The sequence below is a fragment of the Melopsittacus undulatus genome, chromosome 5, assembly GCF_012275295.1.
Source record: "Melopsittacus undulatus isolate bMelUnd1 chromosome 5, bMelUnd1.mat.Z, whole genome shotgun sequence".
NCBI classification, from domain to species: domain Eukaryota; kingdom Metazoa; phylum Chordata; class Aves; order Psittaciformes; family Psittaculidae; genus Melopsittacus; species Melopsittacus undulatus.
Window position 1 is genome coordinate 78025344 of NC_047531.1, and position 22302 is coordinate 78047645.

General features: G+C 41.6%; 1 protein-coding gene across 3 annotated transcripts in view; it reads right to left on the reverse strand.

Annotated features, from left to right (window-relative positions):
• Window positions 1-22302, reverse strand: part of TTC38 (tetratricopeptide repeat domain 38) — a 37186-nt gene that overhangs the window by 1716 nt on the left and 13168 nt on the right. For 2 of the 3 annotated variants that reach the window (XM_034062738.1, XM_034062737.1), the window contains exons 3-14: window positions 14779-14856; window positions 14226-14307; window positions 13716-13887; window positions 12595-12768; window positions 10716-10791; window positions 9470-9589; window positions 7852-7911; window positions 6801-6839; window positions 5805-5886; window positions 4219-4384; window positions 1193-1352; window positions 847-920 (exon numbers count right to left, since the gene is read on the reverse strand). In XM_034062738.1, the coding sequence (XP_033918629.1) occupies window positions 847-920; window positions 1193-1352; window positions 4219-4384; window positions 5805-5886; window positions 6801-6839; window positions 7852-7911; window positions 9470-9589; window positions 10716-10791; window positions 12595-12768; window positions 13716-13885 (1121 nt within the window). In that variant the 5' untranslated portion in view covers window positions 13886-13887; window positions 14226-14307; window positions 14779-14856. Of the gene's footprint in view, window positions 1-846; window positions 921-1192; window positions 1353-4218; window positions 4385-5804; window positions 5887-6800; window positions 6840-7851; window positions 7912-9469; window positions 9590-10715; window positions 10792-12594; window positions 12769-13715; window positions 13888-14225; window positions 14308-14778; window positions 14857-18662; window positions 18815-22302 lie in introns of those variants that run through there. The other variant, XM_005147984.3, reaches the window with a different exon arrangement.

Consider the following 22302-nt stretch of genomic DNA (forward strand, 5'->3'; position numbering starts at 1 on the left):
TCCCCTGTTGGAAATAGTTGGCCTTGGCAGTAAATTTAGGCAGAATTCTCATCATTGTTTTCAGCACCTGGAGAGATTGAAAATGAGCACCCAAAGATCAGAGTGCACAGAGGAATCACTTCATTATCGTATGTAATTTTAAGTTTCAAAGAGACCTCAGGAGAAGAACAAGGAAAGCTTCACATTGTCCCAAGGATCCATTCTTTTAAGAAGACCCAATCAAGACAACACAAGAGAACTCCATGTGGATGAAGCAGCAACACCTATGATTACTACCAAATGAGACTCTTGTGATTTATACTAAGGCAAGATCACACATCAGACTCTGCAAATGTTATCTCCCAATACAGCAGCTGTCATCTTTAGGACAGATCTGATTTTCAGCACTTCACAGAGAAGTTCAGCAGTCCATTAGGTACACTGACAAACAGGCAGGAGGCCACATTTTAAGACAGAACCATTTGAAAATCAACTGCCCTTGAACAAATACAGACCATTCTTCCAGACTGCAAAAGTGTACTTTTGGAATTGGAGTTATGTTACTGGCTATCCTAGTTAAATGTTGCTATAGTTAACATTAATCCTCCTGTGCCCAGGCTCCTGTGGCTGTCACAACCCTGGCAGTGTTCAAGGAGAGGGTGAAAGGGGCTTTCAACAACCTGGCCTAGTGGGAGGTGTCCCTGCCATGGCAGGGGGTTGGAACTAGATAATCTTAGGGTCCTCCAACCCAAACCACCATTCCATGACACAATTTCAGCCTTAATTTATTGGCTTGAGAATACCCATTGCTTCATACTTTTAGTAATACTACTACTTCCCCAAATATTTAGCAGGAAAAACACTCACCTTGCAAGGTTTTGTTTGGCTTGTGATTTAGAATTTAGAGCTGCATGAATCAGTAACTGGCTGAAAACATCTCTCTGAAAAATACAGAGTAGTAAGTAACTTACAAAGTGCTGCTGATTACAGTGTCTTGTTTTCCAAATTATTAAAACCAATGAGGAAGGAAAGGTATCAACAAGAAAATATAAACAGCCACACTGCTGATAGTGTTTGTAAACAGAATTTAGTCACAAGCACAGTTTAGCTTTTCATTTTCTAAGAATGAAGGGTTGTTAATAATGCCAGCGCTTAATGGAGGCTACTGAAAGAGGATAAAGTAGCATCAGAAAGTCTTACTGATCTTCTTTACCTGAGCATTGCTGCCTCCTATTTCGATCAGCTGATAACGGATTGGGTACAACAGGTCTACAGCTTTGTCACAATTTCCATTTTCAAACTCTACAAATGCCTGGCACAGTGGCAACCCCAGACTAGGTGCCAGGGAAAGCTCATGGTCTTCACAAGGTGCTCTGTAGAATGAGAAAGTGTTTAACTCCTGTAAGTCAAATTATGAATATGAGTATTTCAATGTCACTCCATCACAAACACAATTTATTTTACTGTACAAAGCCTGATGTTTCAGGTACTTCATTTAGACAACCTGCACTAGAGTGAAGGGTGTCCCTGCTCATGGCAGGGGCATTGGAACTAGATGGATCTTTAAGGTCTCTTCTAACCCAAACCAGCCTATGATTCTGTATCTTTCAGTGTGGCTATGTTACTTTCATCCTTTTGTTAGTCACCTGTAAACCAGTTTTCATTCTTCTGATCAGAGCTGCAAAAGGCCCAAGCCCAACCCCTCCTGCCTTTGCAATGAATAGCTTTGGTCAGAAAAGTGAGAACTGCCCAGTTTCTCTTCTAATGAGCTGATCAGAACATCCTGCTGCTAGTTCTTTGTCCTCACCTCTCCCAAAAGCAGTCATCAGTCCTTGCAAAGAGCTCGCCACATAGCACAGTGCCTGCCTCCCCATCTTTCTAATATGAACTGTACTCGCCATGACAGCTCTCAAAGTCTCTTTCATTCTAACCATGACAGACTGCTTCTACGTCCATGAACAGCAATGGATTTTAGCTAGCTCTGAAGATACTGTTTTTTCTTTCCTGTTTTAGTGCTTATATCCTAACCCACCTACAAATGGAAGAGGCAGAGAGCATGACAATATGCCTGCAGGATAACACAGACATTCTAGTGAGCATCTCTGCAAAAACCAAAAAAACTAAAAACTAAAGTAACCAAACTGTAGCTAAAGAGCTGGTTTGGGGACAATGTGGAACTTTGTTTTTGCACTGCTACAGCAGCAGCTGGCAGTGATCAGGCCTTAGAGGTAGTGCCATTTCAGTGCCAAAAGGTTGGCCGGCAATACGAGGACAGGAGGGCTTTCTATTTCAGGCAGAATAAGTGATTCCTGAGAAGAGAGTGCACAGTTCAATGCTTTAAATTACAACTGTTGTTTAATACAGATTTTTCTGTACCAAAGTTTTCCAATTAAGTCTTTAACACTGAGAAGCCTTAGTCACCGGCATCTGTTTTGAGTGCTTGCAAGGACAGCCAAGAGTCACAATCCCATGCTAGTACCTTAAATTCACCAAACACAGAGATGCTCTGTGTTCTCCTTTTTGAGTCAGTATTACAAACTTCCCATTTCTTCCACTAGGTCAATGCTGACTTTTCAGTATGCAGTGTTGCTCTATGTGTTTATCAATTCTTCAGCAAAACATGGCACCCTGGAAAGTTAGAAGTGCACAAGAGATGGGCCTTTTAAGTAAGTAGTTTGAGATGGCTAATGAAGAAAATGATGAAACAATTCTTCACTTAAACACTGGCTCCAGCTCTCTGATAAAATGCACAGAGATAGAAGATGCTTTTGTTTTCTTTTCTCTTTCAAGTGCTCTGATGCGTTGGTTAATGAAGAACAACATGCCCCCTGCATCAACTGTAACATTTCTATCCCCAAAATTAAGCACGTGACAGCAAACACCAGAGAGCACCAGGGAATACCTCATCAAAAAAATTCTTGTCAACTTCAAATTGCAAAGGCTAGGGAAAAATATTAATGAAAAGCTAAGGATGACTGTTGTTTGTGCCAAAGTTTCATGACTGCTTTTTGAAACACATACAAAACCCACCTTAGGTATAATTTAGTTATTACATTCTTGTGATACACATAAATTAATCCACTAATCCAATCTTTACTATGATCCCTTCATCTCACAGTCTGTTTCCTCAAATAATAGAACTAAACTTTACAATACTTCCACCTACAGCTAAAAATGTACAGCTGAATTACTACGAAAGGCTCAACACACAAGCAAAAGGAAGCACTGGGTGAAAGGATAAGTAGCGTATGCTCATTAAAGCTTCCCTGAAGTGGTGTGCATGTGCAGTTTTAATACTTTATATATACTTATATCTATTTATGTACTTATATAAAAGATATTTACCATTTTCTACTTTAGTCAGACATGCTTAAGACTGGTTTGACAGTTACTTGGTTTTGTAACTATTCTTTAAAATTACATTTATTTTTTGTTACTTTTGATTGACGGGTATTACAGGAACAAATAGTGACTATTTCAGTTCTCCCTCCTTTTTGAAGGCAAGGGAAGCAACAGATGATGAAACAGGTAAAATGGGGGAGAGGGAATTGCATTTAAAGCATCTATATATATATTAACCCCTTCAAAAACTTGAGGCAATTTACAGTTATTTAATACATAAGGGAACATAAAAAACCCCAAACATTGTTTAGATGAAATACTTAAATATTCAAATATTTCAAATAATTTAATTTGCAAGCAAAATATTCTCTATTTTTACTTTAGCAGTACTTGAAATTCAGTTACCTGCAGAGGTACTTCTCACACATCAAACACTACGTACCAGAATATCACTACCAATGTTCTATTATAAAAGAACCTTTCAAACCAGAGCCATAAAAAAGAACCACCATAGACAGCTGATGTACACTGTTGAATAACCTTACTAATACAGAGGTGAAAATCTTTGTTCACTGTACATAACATAGCTTAATGCGAACCCACTGAAAGGGAACAGACAGCAACTGTTCAGTTAGCATCCATAACTTAAAGTAAGAGATCTCTGCTTAGCAAGGTAAGAAACCCCTCTAGACATTGACTCAAAAAATGAGTAATTACAGGTATCTCCTAACTGGAGACTGACCTACTTGAACCAGACATGCTCCAGTGACATGCTAAAGCAAAGAGCATGTTGTAGTGCTTTGCTTTACAAAGCAAAGCCAGAGACATTATCAGAGGATAAAATCGTTAAATAGAGGATAAAATAATTAAATACAATACTTCCATCCACTTGCTTACTTGGCAAGTTCCCGAAGGGATGTTAAAAGCTCATCAGTAGTTTTTTGGTCTTTGGCTCCAAGTGAGGACATCAAGAGATGCACATCATTGAACAGAAGAATGTGATCTCTGCTGTGCTTCTTTGTAAGCTGGAGAATATTGTTCCACCTGTCTCCAAGCTTTACACCTAAGAGTAAAATGTATTTTTCTCAGTAAAAATACCATATGCAAAAGCATGACTTTGCAATATACTTTCAGCTACTCAGCATAAACAGCATTGCTACTAAACTCAAGAAATGGCAAAATGTATACAGTAATGCTCAGCTGCAGCATGCAGTATTTGGGCAGAGTTTACTGATTATCAGTAATTTATCATAAATATTCTAGACTGCATTATGTGAGGTTCTGGCTTTATTATGGCACTTGGAGTATTGTGTGCAGCTCTGGTGTCCTCAATATAAAAAAGACACGGAACTGTTGGAACACGTCCAGAGGAGGGCTACAAGGATGATCAGGGGACTGGAGCACCTCCCATATGAAGATGGGCTGAGAAAGTTGGGGCTGTTCAGCCTGGAGAAGAGAAGGCTGCGTGGAGACCTCATAACAGCCTTCCACTACCTGAAGGGGGCCTACAAGGATGCTGGGCTGGGACTCTTCATCAGGGACTGCAGTGGTAGGACAAGGGGTAATGGGTTCAAACTTAAACAGGGGCAGTCTAAATTAGATATAAGGAAGAAGTTCTTTACTGTGAAGGTGGTGAGGCACTGGAGCAGGCTGCCTAAGGAAGTTGTGAATGCTCCATCCCTGGCAATGTTCAAGGCCAGGTTGCACAGAGCCTTGGGCAAACATGGTTTAGTGCAAGGCATCCCTGCCCATGGCAGGGGGTTGGAACCAGATGATCTTAAGGTCTTTTCCAACCCTAATTATTCTATGACTCTATGATTCTATGTCTTTTTGGAGATGAGGTTCCAGTGAAGCATCTGTAGCAATCAAAAAAACAGAGTGACAAGATGGATTTCATAAGCAAAGCCAATGTATCGTTAGTGTTTTAGCAGAATACTGTAAATGTCCATCTGTCTGTCATCCCCTCCCCTTCATGAACTCCAGTGTATAAACACTAGCTTAAAAAAGGAGAAATACCACTGAGTTAGCAGAGTACATGAAAGCCAGAGGCTAATACCTACATACTAGCAATTTCAATCAGTATTAAAATAGGAGGTTAAGTATCTAGCGTGACATTTACTTCAAGGAAGCTCTAGAGATTTTTAGAGGATTATGTACTTGATCATTCAGCCTCCGATCTCCAGGGACAATTGAAGTGAATTTTTCAAGGAAAAAATATGTGACCTACGCTAGCTTGAGCTGAATGTAACACCACAGTGGCATGGGGGAAAAAAAAGAAGCTCTTGGGAAGAACGAAGGTTATGGACATTATGAATTTCACATTCAGGCTTTTCCCAAGAGCAGAATTTTCTTCTGTAACAGAATTCCTCTGTAACACTGACCAAGCTCACTCTGTAAGTGTATTTCAATACTTCTTCAAAATGCAAGGCAGGGGAAGGGGAGAAATTACAGCTCTAAAAAAGAATGGCAGGTGGATATCCTACCTTCCAGATGAAGCCTGTACAGCATCGAAGAATTATCTACTATATCCAGCATACTTCCACTTGAAAGACACCGAGGAGCAATCTGTAATCACAGATATTCATAAGCTACCCAACTGATGCACTAGTGGGAACGTAGTCAAATAATCAAACTTATTCTCACAGTACAGTATTAGTTTTATCTTTTTATTAACTGAAAAATACCTGTTTTGCAATAGCCCTAATTGCATCCTTCCTGAATACAGCAATTTGCAGCGACAAACACGCTACTTCATTTGTGCCATTTTTCCTGTTACGAAGTCATAGAATCATAGAACAGTTAGGATTGGAAAGGACCTCAAGATCATCTAGTTCCAACCCCCCTGCCATGGGCAGGGACACCTCACACTAAACCATATCACCCAACTCAGTAAGTATGGAGAGTCACCAAAGCATTCCATTTTTTTCCAAAAAAAAAAATGCCGTAAGTATTACTTCACTTCAGCAAGGTTAGTAGATAGGATAGCCCAGCAGCTTTCTATTCTATGTATTTCTATTCTATAGCTTCCCTATTTTTATAACCCTTACAAAGATATGTTACCCTAGAGTTTGATATTGCTTATTTACAAAGATTGCCTTGAAATCTAGACAGTGAAGAACTATAGTAAATTAGCCAGGACAGAAAAGATATGCTTCTGCTGACTTAGTGCCATACGTGCAAAATTCAGTTCTTCGTAAAAGTACGTTGAGACTTTATAGGAAAACAAACAGTACCAACACTGCCACTGTAGCTCTTTCAAGCACAGGTGTAGGAAATACTTGAACTACATGAGAGTCTTTTGGGCATTTTACCCAAAATCACTGAGAAATACTTTCCCTTAAAATCTGTAACAACAGATGTAAACAATACACGCACATATATGGCACTCTGTGATGGGTTTCAGACTCATACAGAAGGAAGAAAGCACGTATCACGGTTTTCAGCTAGTTCTTGGCAAAGAAGAAAAAGGCCCTACTCACATGATTGTCATAAATTGTCAAAGCAGCCTCATATTCACCCTGTGAAAGCAAACAAGCACTGCATGATTAACAGTCAGATACAGTAACCAGAACTGACTGGTAGTAACCAAAAGACATACATACAATTAATAATGTCATAATACTACTTCACAACTGCCTCATAACTTCATCAAAACAAGTCAAGTCAAAGAAACCTTGAGGTATTAAAAGAAAGACTAGAGTCTGAGATAAACCAGGATTTACTAGGCAAAATATTCAGTACAATTAGGTTTCATTTAACACTAGGTACTAACACTGGTGTAAGTTACACATGAAAGAAAAAGACAAAGTATTAGCTCACATTTTAATGTTCCTTTCAGGGATTTTTTTCACAAATTAATGCAAGCCATAGTGTATGCAAGGAGGTAGAAAGAAAAATAATTTTAAGCAGGCTACAAAACTGTTGTATACACAGAAGGTGGCAATATCAACCAGCTACTAGACTACTATCAAAAATAATGCTCCTTCTATGTTAATAACACTTACCCCAAAGAAGTTAGTTTTCTGACCCAAAGTATACTGCCTTATCAATGTCACATTTGTCTCCCTAATGAACTAGTAATAAGAATTACTAACATAAAAAAATAACGACATTTGTGACCAAATTTAGAGTTACCGCCTCTTTCTTTTAGTCAGATTTTGGGGCTGATAAATTCATACTGAGTTTGAAGAGATTTTTGCTTAAAATCAGAGATCCAAGTTAATTCTTCTATCAAATAACTGTGCCAAGTGTAATTAATGAGACTATTTCATCTTCAAACATGCAATAATCTCACAGCAATTTTTCAATATTCTAACAAAGATCCTGGAATTTTGACCAATGTAATGAAAAGTTCTCAAAATAACTGTAATAACAACTAGCTTGTAAACATGGCATTGTGCTGTTTTAGAAAAACGCCCCTTTAAATAGCTGAAAAGAAACCTATAAATGTTAGGTCTTCATTTTTAAAAGGAAGCATTAGGTGGATGACCTATCTGAACCATGAAACAACTATATGAAAATGTGTCATACCTTTTCAATGAAGTATAAAGCCCAGTGCCAGTAATTATGGCAAGCAAGCATATCGCTGTTCTGGGGAAAAAGAGGAGAAAGAAAACATTATTTACAAAGTAACTTTCTATTTAAACATACCTAGCCAGATTTCTGTTTCCTTCTTCAATAAAAATGAGTATTTCAAGATATGGAAAAGACGTAAGAGGCAAGAACTTTAAATTGGCTGGCCAAGACCCCATCTCATTTGGTACATTTGCTCTTGCAGCTATTCAGGCAGACACCTCAAAAGCAAGGTTTCCCCCACATCATTTTCCAGAGAACAATTTAACTTGGATGCCCCAGAATTCACTCTTTTGCAACATATTTTTGTTTTTCTTGGGGAAAAAAAAATCCCATCTAAAACCTAGGTATCTTGTGTAAAGTAACCTAGATAATGGAAAAAGAAACCCACCTTAAGAGGGCCATGCATCCCTGCATCCTGCCCATCTAGACACCAATCTCAGGCATAGAGAATCACTTTGTAAAGTGTTCTACTAGAGAATACAGAAGCTGCACTAGAGAGCAAACACACTGGCAGTTCATCAGATGAGATGAATATTTGCTGGACTGTACCAACTCCTCACTGTCCTTTTCAGCTGGCATCAAAACTTCAAATACTCTTCCTCAGCCTGCACTTCAAGACAATGTCATTGCGGTTCATTTTTGTGAGTGCATTGAGAATAGACAAACAGGCATATAATTTCACAATCCTTTGGTGAAAATTAAAACACCAGAAACGTTCATCCCTCTCCTCCCATTCTCTCTTCCAGTGCTGTAGTTAAGCTTAACATTCTTACAAGTGGAAAAAGCATCTTCATTTTCATGGTAACATCTGAAATATTCCCAGCACATGTCAGAGCTTTATGGGGCTAAGATAAACATTCTTCTAATCTATACTTTTTTAATACTAAATCACAAACCAAACCTAAGCAACTGAAGTAGTGAAGTGTTTGGCAGAAACCTGAAAATATTAAGTTTAATATCATACTATCATTCCAAATGTCATACAAACAAGAACAAGTGATTACCTCATGAACACAACAAAACCTTTTTACTGCTGCTGATTCTGAGTTCTGAATGAGATTAAACTGCTAAAGGGGAATAGGCTTCTAGATAACTAAAAGAAATAAAAGCAGGCTATGAGAACTTACCACAACAGCTCAGGAGAAGACACACTGCTATTTAATAGTAAACCTCACTGGCAGAGAAGACCTCTCTGGTAAGATAATCTGCCCCTTTTGATTTTGGGTTGAAATATACATTAAACTAAATGGTACCTGATTTTTTTAGGGGGTGGAGAAGCAAGCAACATAAATCATTTTTCTAATCTTGGTGGTTGTAGGAATGATGACTTAAAAGTGGTCCAAGCTATGTGTCCCTCATAGTATGCCATTTTTTTCCTGCCTCTTGCTTCAAAAGTAGCACAGATAAATAACAGCTCCTCAAGTGATGGTTTCTTCTAATATGCAAACTTTGCATTGCTTGTAACATGTCTGCAGATAGGAAGGAATTGCATGCAGAGGAATCGAGAACTTGGCTGGAAGAGATAAAGGAGATCTAAAAGAAGGTTTTTCAGAGATGCTACAAGAATATTTACCTTCCAGTTGTCTTCTGTTTCCTTCATGAATTCTAACCCTTTCCTCACCTCTGCTTTCATCTCATTTATATGAGCTATAGTATGAATAGACCATGCATCCGTCTTATTTATAGCCAAAGCCTGCAAGTGAAAAAAGGGAAAGCTTATAAACTTTATTTAACAGTATTTAACACTGCTGATATAGAAACAAGAGACTACTTTTTACTTGCTGCAGGTACCATTCCAACTAACCACAACCAGGAAGTTTAGTTTGGACAGAAGACAATGTTTATTGGCTGACTTCACTTCCCAGCTTCTACTGCACAGATATTAACACCTGCAGAACACTTTAAAATGCAGGCTTTGATGAAGACTATCAAATGATATTTCACAGACATGCACCAGTACCAGCTGTGAAAGAACTGCGGGTACAGGCACGATATATGCCATGACATAATGCCTTGCAGGTAACCATGTCTTCTTCAAGAACACAGCCAGCTCTGAACATTCAGAAAATTCCTCTTTCTGGCTCCAACAACTCCCACTAGGTTTTAGGCATTTTGCAAGGTTAACCATTAACTTGGTATATGTTAAATGTTATATGTTAATATTTAGTCTTTGTTGTCACTTGCAGCAATTTGATGTAACAGAAGTTTTGCAAACACACCCCTGAGAGATTAATTATACCTGAGATTCCTGGAGGACAAAGATAATCCTGAGGACTGGAGAAAGTCAAGTATAATTACTATCTTCATAAAAATGAAATAGACCAGCCAATATTGATCCCCAGGAACACTGTAAAGTTAACTGTGCTATAATCCAGAAACAACCATCTAGGAATAAAGGAGGGGGAACCAAACAGGATGGATTGTCAAAAGTAGATTACATCAAACCAATCCAACATTCTTTAGTGGGAGTATACAGCCAGTTTTACTGGGGGGAAGCAGCAGATGGGATAATATATGGATTTTAAAGTGGTCTGACACCATCTGACAAGGTATGCTCATAAGCAAATTAAGGAAATACAGTCAAGATGAAACTGCCATGGTATGGCAAAGGTGTGCAACTCTTTCTAAGGAATAGTTATTAATAGTTTCTCATGAAACTGTAAGCATTTCCATGTTAAGCTTTATCTCTTTGCTACTTCTGCTAACAACTGGCATGACAGAAAGAGTCAGGTGGTGGCACTTGTGCAAACCACCACCTAGAGAAAGGGACCATGTTTAAGAATTCTGAAACCTTTTAGCACCAATAGCAGGCAGCTTACCTCATGGGCAAGCTCCTCAGCACGATCGAAGAAGTTTGTTTCCATGAGTCCAAAAGAGTAGAAGCCCTTCACATAGCTAAGCAAAAAGGGGAAAAACAGCACATCATCCATTTAGAACTAGATTTCATCTAGGACTGAAAAGCATAATCAAACAGCATTTAACTCAAAACATGCAAGTTACAATGAGGGTTCAAGTCTGCAGAATACAGAACTAGCCAGTTCTCAGGGGAAATGAAAGGCCCAGAGACACCAGCACAGGAAACTGTAACAAAATGCACATCACCAGTGTTCTGACAGCTGACATTTACATCTTTGGATAAACTGGATTTAAGAGTTGCACAGAACAATCTGCTGATCTCCGTAACAGTTGCAATATGCACAGTTAGGAGGCTGGAAGTGAGACAGTGCTGTCACCAGACCTATCTGAGCATCTCAAAGGCTGTTAAAATAACTGCATCAGGTATATATGTAAGAAATATTGAAATGCATTTTTTGCAAATTCATAGCTTGCAAAATACCACAGGATACGTTTGTGCTTCTCAAAATATCTGTTGGAGGTTTGGTTTCAAACTCCTGAGGCACAGGAACTATTAAAACATGTGCGGTATGTCGCAAAAGATTTATTCCATGGATGGAGATGAATAAAAGTTGATTTATTTTTTGTCCACATATCAGTTAATGTGTTAACTCTACGTATCTGTAAGCTTGAGGATGAGGGGTACTTGCCAGGGTTTTATACTTTAAGAAAAGCTTAGCATATGGGTGTTCCCTGTTGCTTTACAATTGTGCCCACTAAGTGGACAACAGCCTGCATTTTTGTAGCATAGCGTCTAGAAAAGTTTACAAAAATGCAGCCAAAACTTCTAAGTTGTCTGTCTTCCCCAGCAAAAATGAAACCCCCCTATTGTAGTTAAAAAGAACTAAGGGGCTTAAATTTTTCAGAGCTAAGGTAATACAGCTGGAAAAAATGAAACTCCTGATACTACCCTCTGTGCCATAAACATTGTGGAGTACCTCAGGGAGCTTCACTATTATGTTGGCATTCAGTCTGTATCCTCTGCACTGTTTGTGCAATTAAAAAAGAGACAAGGTTGCATTTGATGTAGATGTACAGCACACTGGTGTACAGCAACATTCATTATATATTCAAAAAGTTATGCTTGCCTGTGGGTTGTCTATTCATCTACCTCAGAATATTAAATACATGCCTTGACTGATAATCTAATGTTAACTTTTACATAAAGGTAAAAGCTTTCAAATAATTTAACAGGTCTTAAAATAATCTAAAAAAATAATCTCAAATTAGTTTTTATTAATGATTCACTTGTCAATAGATTGGATTATCCTGAACTAACTCTGGGAAACTGAAAAGTTCAGGTCTGAACTAAGGACATTTTAAAAAGTTCTGCCTTCCTCTAAGTCTTTGCAGCACCAGCTGTTAAAGTGTATTCAAAAGTTTTATTTCAGAACTACACTTGGGTATTCCAAGTTACAATTCCTTTCTTCCTTCCACTGTTGTGCTCTATCACTCACAACGTGAGCCCCAAAATTAAAAATTGTACCCATAAAAGCTCAAAAGAGTTCTGCCACTGCCCTCAGCGAGGACATGATTTTGTCCTGTGGGATACATGTCATGTGCTGTATTTGACAGCAAAATTTACGAAGCGAGCCTCAGCTCACTTAAGAAAAAAACAGTGTCAACAGGGATACAGGAAAGATGTTCTAGCTGTGATCAGGTCTAATTCACTTATAAGCCCCTGATTTTATCTACATGTCTGTTCGCCAACTGATCCTGTTATTTAGATGTGTCTGAACTTAGAAAGCACAAAGTATGTGCACACCAGATAAAGAGCAGTTTTCGAAACAAAGCATGACCCACCTGCTTAGTGGAATATCAGAAGTCCAGAAAGGATAAACCCGGGCAACAGAATCTCGCATCTGTGTCTGATATCCCAGGTAGAAGTAAGTGTCCTGAGAAAATTTGAGGGCTAGCAGGTCAGTTGGGTGGCTCTGCAGAATCTGCTCCCATAAATCACAAGCTTTTGGAAGCTGTCTAGAAATCAAAAAAATACTTTAATTGCTGCAAGAAGGCACATATACATGTCTCTATTGTTCGTTCTGAACTCATGCTATTCTGAAAAATACAAAAATTACATTTGGATTTTTTTCTTTGATGGAATATCTTAGTCTTCTTAAAATAATGGTATTAGCTTCACTGAGCACCTTCTGGGAAATCTTCTGAAAGATATGCCCTTGGGTTACAAGTCACTGTAACACCCAAGGAAAATAAAACAACCTTAAACCATAAATCTACAGGGTTGAATAGCTTTTACAGAAAGAGATCTACCACAATTAGCCTAACTTCACATTCACAGACACCTTCCCTCCTACTGAGAAACAAATCCATAGTTTAAGTAGCTTCCTCTTTACCTTTGTTAAGAAGTATGTGAGGTACATCCATGCTCACCTGTTTGCTTGACAAATAATGAAAGTGAAGCATTAGCCCCTACTTTCTGCAGTGCACATAAATTCATTATATTGAATGTAACAATGAGCCTTTCCAGCACTTCTGACTCTCTTCTGTCTTCCTATTTTACAAGAGAAATAGTTTTTGACACAGGGAGACCACAGAGAGAAGAAAAGTCTGTAGCTTTGCTTTTGTGCGTACAAGTCCGTGTTCTATTACACTGGACCCTACTGTAGTCAAATATTTAGCTTCCTAGTCCTAAACCACTATTCCACTGATGGATCTATGACATTTAAAACATGGAGTGCTTAATGATATGAAGCAGTGACAAAAAAGCACTTCCCCTCCTACAGTGCTGCCCATTAACTACTCGTGGTGCTTACAGTATGGAGAGATAAATCGAAGGACAACCACTGACATCTCACCCTTTGCTAGATGTCAGTGCATGTGAGGCAACATTACTACCAACTGTCACTTCCACATGTGGTAGCTAAAACTCTTCAGTCCTTTAAATGGGATGACAGTGGACTTACCCACTTGCAAACATGTCCAACGCTGATACATGAAGCTTCTCCCGCTCAGTCAGTGGCTGTGACTTTGAAAGCATCATCATCGTTCTCATTGCACTGTCCAGCTCTTTGTTGAGCCGCACTGAACTTCCAGAACCAATCAGCTCCAAACCATTAGCAATCACATGTCCCATTGCTACGGAAAACAACACACTACAAGTTGAACTGTACAGCACTACATTAATCCCTATATAAACACAAGAGTTGTTTCTTTTGAACAAGACTGACTTGTACTCACAGGGGTCCAGAAAGTCTTATAAGCCTAAATTTCTTAGAGGCTTTTCATGAAAGCCATTTAAAGGACTTGAAATTAAAAGCAAAAGAAACCAAGCCCAAACACACAAAACCATTCCGGCCTGCTCTAAATTCTGAAGACACTTTACAGAATCCTCTAAGCCATTATGTATGCCATCACACCAAGACATCAGGTATTATCCAACACTTTTCATGTTATCAATTAAAGGTTATACTCACTAAAATTTGGATCTGCTGCTTTTAACTTGGAGAGACATCCCTCAATGCCTCCAAGGCTCTCATTATTGGTCCAGGTTGCATACTGGAAGAGAGAAATTGAGAGAGAGGCAGTCAAGGAATGCTCAAAGATATTGCTCTTTGTTTCGCTCTCCTGGGCACTTAAAATTAAAAGCAAGCAATGCAAATGACTAAAAGACAAACATTGCATTCCAATAGGGTTGGCATAGTAGCAAACCAGAAAACCAGTTTTCATTAAGACAGTTTGGCCATCAGCCGAACTAATACCCTGGATTTCTATGTGCTTTATGTTAATGGGTTGATTCTCCGGTGTCAAACAGCACAAGCATGCTGGCTGTGACCTTCTGCACAGCTGCAGCACCTGGCATAGCTCTGCACCAGGAGGGTTTTCTGCTGCCTGCTAATGGCCGAAATCCTCTGGCAGCCTGATTTTGAGGCTCTCACAGTTGATAATAAATTCGAAGGTGAACTACAGTGAAGACTATTTCATGCACAAATTCCTTCAAACGCATTTTCTTAAACTTTTTGGTCATACCTGTGCCAGTACAGCATCAAACAGCTTACAGGCTTCATTGCTAGTAGTGGACAGGACAAGTCCAGCATCTTGCCAGGCCTGCACAACAAATGGATACAAACACACTCATTTTGCATACTTGTTTTCCAGACTACTACAACAGATTTTCAAATTGATCATCTACTGATATTTTTGTCAATTATGCTTTTTTTTAATAAAAAACAACAAATAAAAGCTGGAAGAACAGTGTAAGCAGACACATAAATCTTTATTTTGTTGTAGTCGCATACAAGGATTCAATTAGTTGGAGTTAGCAGTGGAAATAAAGCAACAAAAAATTGTAACATGTAATAAATCTTGATGGGTTACCCATCTCATTATGAGAGACTCATTTGTAATTCATTACAACTCAAGTTTTGGCTAGTCCCCCTGCTGCAGATACACCTAATGTGAAGTAGAGACATGGTAAAATAAAACCCTGTTCTTTTAGAACTGAAATCAGTATTTCAGGTATCTTGCAGGCTGAACAGCTTGGCAGAGCAAATCCACCAAGTCGCTGGAATTAAAGAACAAAGAATCTGGGCCACAGATTTGTACAGAAGCCTGACAAGAAGCAGTCCTACAGAATGGTTTGGGTTGGAAGGGACCTCAAAACTCATCCAGTTCCAATCCCCTGCCATTGGTGGGGACACCTTCCACTAGAGCAGGCTGCTCCAAGCCCCATTCAACCTGGCCTTGAACATTGCCAGGGACCAGGCAGCCACAGCTTCTCGGGGCAACCTGTGCCAGCGCTTCACCAACCACAGAAATCAGGCAGAGAGAGTTTCTTCAGAAGCTATGCAACACTGACTGAGGTGCTACATCTCCTGGTTAGCTTCTGAAAAATGAAAACAGCTCATTAGCCAGAATGGTGGAACAGAGCTGGAAGCACCCTGTTTCATGACCGTCTCCATGACTGCTCTATTAAGTAACTTAGGCAAACAGGCATGTAAACCCCAGTTGTTTGCAGGCCTTCTCCCCTACACAGGATGGCCACACAGCCACAAAGCCTGTCATCTCATGAGCTGAGGTGCTTCCCTCAGCAATCTATTATTCAGATATTTTTAATATGTTTGGGTTTATTTCCAGTAATCACTTGTCATTCAGCATTCTGATACTGCAACCATCATTACCTCTACAACTGTCTCTCAAGCACAAACTTATATTCAGTACACCACATTCCTGTCTAAGCATACACACATTTGAGAAGCTGCCCCAATCACTTCAGCATCACTTTTATTCCAGAACAGAGAACATATAGGATAGACATTAAAAAAAAAGAAAGACCTGGGGCAAACCAATTTAGCGTCCTCCTAACAGGAGATTAGTCCTTGCCAATGCTGCAAAAATTCAGCTCATCTCATTTTACACTTTAACATAATTCCTAATGACCCAACTTTCACGAATTTTAAGTACCTAGGCAATGATATCTTTGTTAATACGTTCCAAAACTTTCCCATTGTGACTGGATTAAAGGCTCACATTCCAGCAGCTCAAGCACTTGAGTGTTCAAATTACAAGCCTGAAAGACTAGACCTGAATATAAAATTACATATTTTCTTTACAATCCATACTGTATCCAGAAACAGTGTAGAGAGAAAAGTCAAGAGGGTAGCAAGGTTAGGCCTGCTACTTGCAGGCTACCTTTCACAGTGGCCTGAAAAACAGACCAGGAACCACTCTTATCACCAGTCATGCTCCATTTGAAGACGCTCCATTTGAAGCAGCTCTTTGCCACTGCCCGTTTTGCACAACAGCTTAAGGTACTTGCCAAGCAGAAAATGTCATCTGATTTTGAGATTGTTAATGCTACAATGAAAATGTTTCGGTATCATCAGAAAAAACAGCAGAAAACGGGTTAGTAAAAAAAAAAGGCCTGCACCCATGATGAAGGACACTGCTGATCTAGCTGAGGTACATGCTCTGAGAAATGGTCTCTAGATAAAAACTTTTCTTGTAAAAGCTCAGGGAAGACACAGCTGTGAAGCAGCTATTTATTAGCATTTTTTTCAAAAATGGGTGTCCTAGCAAGTAGGCACACACAGCAAAGGCAGAACTTCTATATTTCCTATCTCGTCCAAAAGTTCCCTTTGTTTCCCCATTGCTTGGGTACTCTAAGGTTTACAGCCTATGCATTTACATGCTAACTGTCCCACCTCTGTTTACATCTCCCCTTACTCAATTTTGTACACCCCTTCCTCTTATTTATGTCCTTTTATGGCTCAATTTTATAACTCTCTGGCATACATGCAATACCCCAACTTACTGTTTAACTACAGAACCAGTTTACACCAGCTTAGTTTCATAGGTTGTACAAAGATAGCATTCTTTTTAGCCACAGAGTGTGTCTGTTGCCCAAAGATGACACTGTCTTTAACTACAGTGTGTCTGGTTTAAGTCATGATATTTCAAACCCTTTGCTTTATTCCCTTAGTAACTTAACCCCAGCCCCAATATTTCAAAGCCTTAATATTGCAAAGCCCCATCCCCAGCATGTGAAAGCAATACTGTTTCTCTCATACATGCTACTTCTACCCACTCCAGCAAGCATCTGCTCTGCAAAGCCTCCAGCCACATAACTCATTCCTCACTGGAAGACTCACACTCTGCTAACAGAAGGATGGCAGCAAGGCTCTTCCTGTTGGCATACCAGGACAATTAGCTGCAGGGAAGAACCACCTGTAATAGCTGCTGACTCCTCAGAAAAAGAAAAGATCTGCTCCAAATCTAATCAGTTATTGTCACCAAGAACAAAGAGCACAGAAGAGCTGGTAACCCTTGTCCTCTGCACCATACACAAGTGGTCCTGCCCAGACTGGTACACTCATGCCTTGGGACTTGCCTGTAATCATATATCAGACTGTGACTGAAGAAATCCACAAGAGAGGGAAAGGAAGTAGGTAAAACTCAGCCAGAAGACATTGTAAAACATTATCAGCTCCCCTTCCCCAAAGAAGCTGTCTTTAAATTGTGTTACACAAACTTCCCACAACCTTTCTCTCTAATTCCAGAAAAGACTGCGATGCCTGTTGCAGGAGAGTGCCATGGCCTTGGCTCTCCTTATTGCTTCTTGGCAAGACCAAAGCCCTGCCCTTTCTCCTGCTTCAGTGTAAGAGTTCAGTCATGAGATCTGCTGACTCTTTATTTTCTTTCCTGCTAGAATCCCAGCTGCGTCTCAGCAATATGCTCTCTGCATGCTGCTGTTAGCACATCCTCTATTACTTGAGTAGCAGTTCTCCGGGGCTCTGCTGCTCATGAACCTATGACTCTGTCAGAAGATCTTCAAGACTTCTGTTCACTTCCCCTGGCCTAATTCAACAAAAAATAACAAAAAAGGAGTGATACCATGAACTTCGTCGGGAAGAAAGCACTCAAATAACTAATCAGTAACTAGCCCCTACAGGCAGATTTTGAAACCTTGGACTCAAAGACAATTTAGAGTGGCCTGATTCACTTTTGAGACCCACAGAAAAGGCAGGTGCGACTGGTGCGCACTACAAACAAGACCCAGAGATGTTCCACCACAGGTCTGCTTCCCCGGTAGCAGACAAGGCTGCAGTGACTCGTCCCCATGTTCAGAACCCAACAGCAGCCTCACCCCACCTGAATGCATCCCAAGTGCCAGGCCCCACAGGTTGAGGCAGACGGGCTCTCTCCAGCAGAGGCCTCTCCGGGCCCTCCCGCCAGCCCAGGCCTCCTTCGCTGCTCTCCCTTCCCAGATCTAGTGGCTCTCTCGCCATTCCCTCCCCTCCCGGGAGGGCCGGGACCCTTGCAAGGATGAGGACACCGTCCGCCATAAGGGCGCACCCCGGCAGGGCCCTGCCGGACGGGAGCTGCTGTCCCGCTCCCCTCAGACCTGCCCTCACCTTACAGTCCCTCAGCGGCGCCATGAACCCCGCAGCCGGAGCCCGGCAGCTCCGCGCCCCTCACACAGAAGGTGGAGGCAGGTCTGGGCCCGGAGCGGCAGCGGGAAGGACTCCGCTCGGCTCGTTGGCAGCGGCTTATCCCAAGCACCCGTGTGTCGGGTGGGGGGGAAGGGGGCGGGGTGCTGCTGACGATACGTTATAGCCGCCGAGATAGACCTCCTCTCTGGCTGAGCACAGGCTAACATCAGAGCACAAGTGGCCTGACATCTGAAAATGGTGATAAATCCTTCCCACTCAGAGCATAAGGAATAGGAAAAGACCGGACGAGTTAGCAGGGTGCCAGCAGGCAATTAAAAATACACCTTCACAATACTGCATTGCATTTATATGCAGATGACTTTGTTAGGATGTCCCTTTGAAAGGCATCAACTGTGGACCATAAAAGCCTGTTCCAGGGCCTGGGGGTCTTTATTGTACCCACACACGGGTCACCCTGAAACCCCCTGTAAGTAAGGGCAGACTGACCAAGTCAGCTGGGAATGTTGGCTGTTTGGAACTGAGGCACACTCCAAGTCTGTTTAGAGAGGAGATGCTTTATTCTGCACAGGGTGCTCAGTGGTGCATTTCCACAAAGCAAGTACACCCGATGCGATGCAGGCTTCTTCCTTACATTTAAATACAAAAGCTACAAGGCAGTAAACCCTCATTTTTGCAGTGATTGGTCAGCAATCTGCATTCATTGGCTCCTACATTCTCTCATCTGTTAAAGACACAGTGTAGATTTCAGCAAACATGTTCCGGCAGTAAGGGTCTCTGTGGGCAAGGGTCTCTTACTGCACAGGTCCTGAGCCCCCACGCCACCGACGTGGGCCTTGGTGCTGCCAACAGATGTGCTCCATGGAGATTACTGGCCCCCAAGTACTTGTTTCTTGTGGCATTGTGTATACCCCCGGGTGATCTGCTGTTTCTACCATGAACCACCTTTCTTACCAGCTGTGCCACGGAGGAGGGTGAAGAGCAGGTTCTGGTTCCAAACGGGAACTACCCAACTGTCGACATCATAATGCACTCGGGGGGTGGGGTGGGGCACTGTGGAGTAGCCCTGCATAGCCCCTGTGATCCCTCAGCTCAGTTGTCCTGCATGCACACAACAATGGCAGCTCTCTACATTCTCCTGCTGCTGCTCTGCTGCAGGGCTCGAGGCTCAGGGGCTTCCTCCCTCTGCCTCCACCTTAATAATTGCATTCTCAATGGCTCTGCGTCCTACAGTTCGGATTCATGGGAAGGACCAAAGGGAATCATGTTTCTTTGGTTCTGCACTGAAAAGGTGTCAGACTACTGGAACACCAAAGTCAGCGTGGGACAGACCTGTCATCCGGCCAGTGCATTTTCTGAAAGCAGTGTGACACAAGCTTGCACAAGTGGACGATTTAGCTTTGAAGTCGACAGAAACATCAAGAGCATATGCATCCAGTTCCTGACTGATGCGCATCCCATACCGTCGTTTGCTGCTTCTCACAACGGGCCAACGGTTGAAAGCAAAACCAAGACAGCCGTCGCTGACTGTAACATCATGGCTCCCTATATTCTCCATCTCCCAGAGTCACTGCTGACAGCCGCAGCTCAAGGAATAGGAACCAGCACTCGGAACACCTCTGCTGTCTTGCCAACACCCGGTGTCACAAGGTATCGAAGCCAGCCACTGGTGACCATGTACGTTTCTAGTGACCAGTGCTCCTTTCTGGAGGAGGTTCTAAGTCTGTGGACTGAAGACACATGTGGGCTTGGCTCCACGGCCAACTGGCAGAAGATACACGGTGTCTGCAGTATGAAGTGGAGTCTCGGAAGCTTGTCAGCCCGCGCTGAATCGAACGCGTCCACGTTTGACATCAGGTTCCTGGCAGCCAAAGCAATTGTTGTCCCCAACAGTGTAGACTGGGGAAAAGCCCTGATGGCAGACATCCACAAAAACCCAGTGATGCTCGTAGCAGTGCTCTTTATTTTTGCCATCTACTTTCTTTTGTCCCTCTGGGCCATAAGAATGGACAAAGTTGACAGGGTCAGCAAAAACAAGATTGTAGTTCTGCCGGACGACAACCCCTTTGACAAAGTGAGCTTTTTGGTCACTTTATACACAGGCAGTCGCTGGGGAGCTGGAACCACAGCCGATGTCTTTCTCCAGCTCATCGGCCAGAATGGCATGAGCGATGTCCATTGTTTACGGCACCCACATTTTCCATCTTTCCAGAAAGGAAGTACGGACTGCTTTCTGTTAACTGCTAAGGAAGACTTGGGAGACATTTGTTGCCTCAGGGTCTGGCACAATAACAAGGGCCCATCTCCAAGCTGGTATTTAAGCAGAGCCAAAGTTGAGAACATGTCCACTAGGAAGACCTGGTTCTTCATGTGCAGGAAATGGCTTGCACTCGACAAGGGCGATCATTTAATCGGAAGGACATTTTCTGTGACAAACCCCAAGACACCGCTGCCCAGAATCGACTATTTTTTGATTAATCTTGCCAACAGCCTAACAGAGGGTCATCTGTGGCTCTCCATCTTTGCTCCTGTTCTCACTGGCACGTTCAGCAGGTTCCAGAGGTTATCTGTGTGTTTTGCGTCACTGTTCTTAAACCTGCTTGCTGGCATCATGTTCTCTAACACTATGAAAACCGAAGAACCTCAAGTCCACTTGTGGTATTTGAGATACATAACACTGCAAATCGAATGGACTTTGCTTACCATGCCTGTGGAAATGATGATACTTGCCTTCTTTAAGTATTCCCGGAAGGAGCCTCCTCTTCAAGGTGTGGTTCGGCAGGACCCAAAGAGAAACGTGCTCTTCCTCTCTGGAAACCTTAAGAACTGGAAGGAGTGCTTGCAAAAATTGTTCCACTCAGCACAATTGAGGAACATCAGTCCCTTGGAGAACCTTCCTGGTGCCAACAACGCACAGCGCCCACCACGTTCCAAGAGGACAGGAAACAAGGAAGCTCCATGGAGGAATTGCACTCTTCCTGAAAGAGATGCAAATGTGATCGGAACAGAAGAACAGGAAATAACTACAAGTTCCCCTCCAGCGGCTGAAGCCTGCCAGAGAAGGCCACCATCACGTTCCAGTTTTAGTAAGCACTGTGCAGAAGCGGGGAGCAATTCTCAGGAAGAAAGGAAACCACCTGGAACTGAGTCTACGCCCCTCTGCAAGACAACACCCATTGCTTTCCCTTGGTGGTGTGTCTACATCTCATGGGCACTCGTTACAGCTGTAACTGGGCTATCATCATTTTTCATCGTGCTATATGGCTTGTCTTACGGCCGTCAGACTTCACTGGAGTGGCTTAAAGAATCTGCAGCCTACTTTATTGAGAGCGTGTTTTTCCTTTCAATCCTACAAATCAGCTTTTTCTCAGCAGTGAGTACAATTCACCCAAAACACTGTGAAGACCTCCCATGGTTAACTCAGGACAAGTGTTGTGAGTTTATGTTGGCTGGAGAACCAACGAGTACAGATGAGACAAGAGAGGCGCATTTGAACTCGCTGAAGTCATTCAAAGCCTTGCACAAGCACTACAGGCCTTTAGACGCTGATGATGTAGCAAAAATGCATAAAAAAGCAAAAGTTAAAGTCAAGGCATTTATTTTC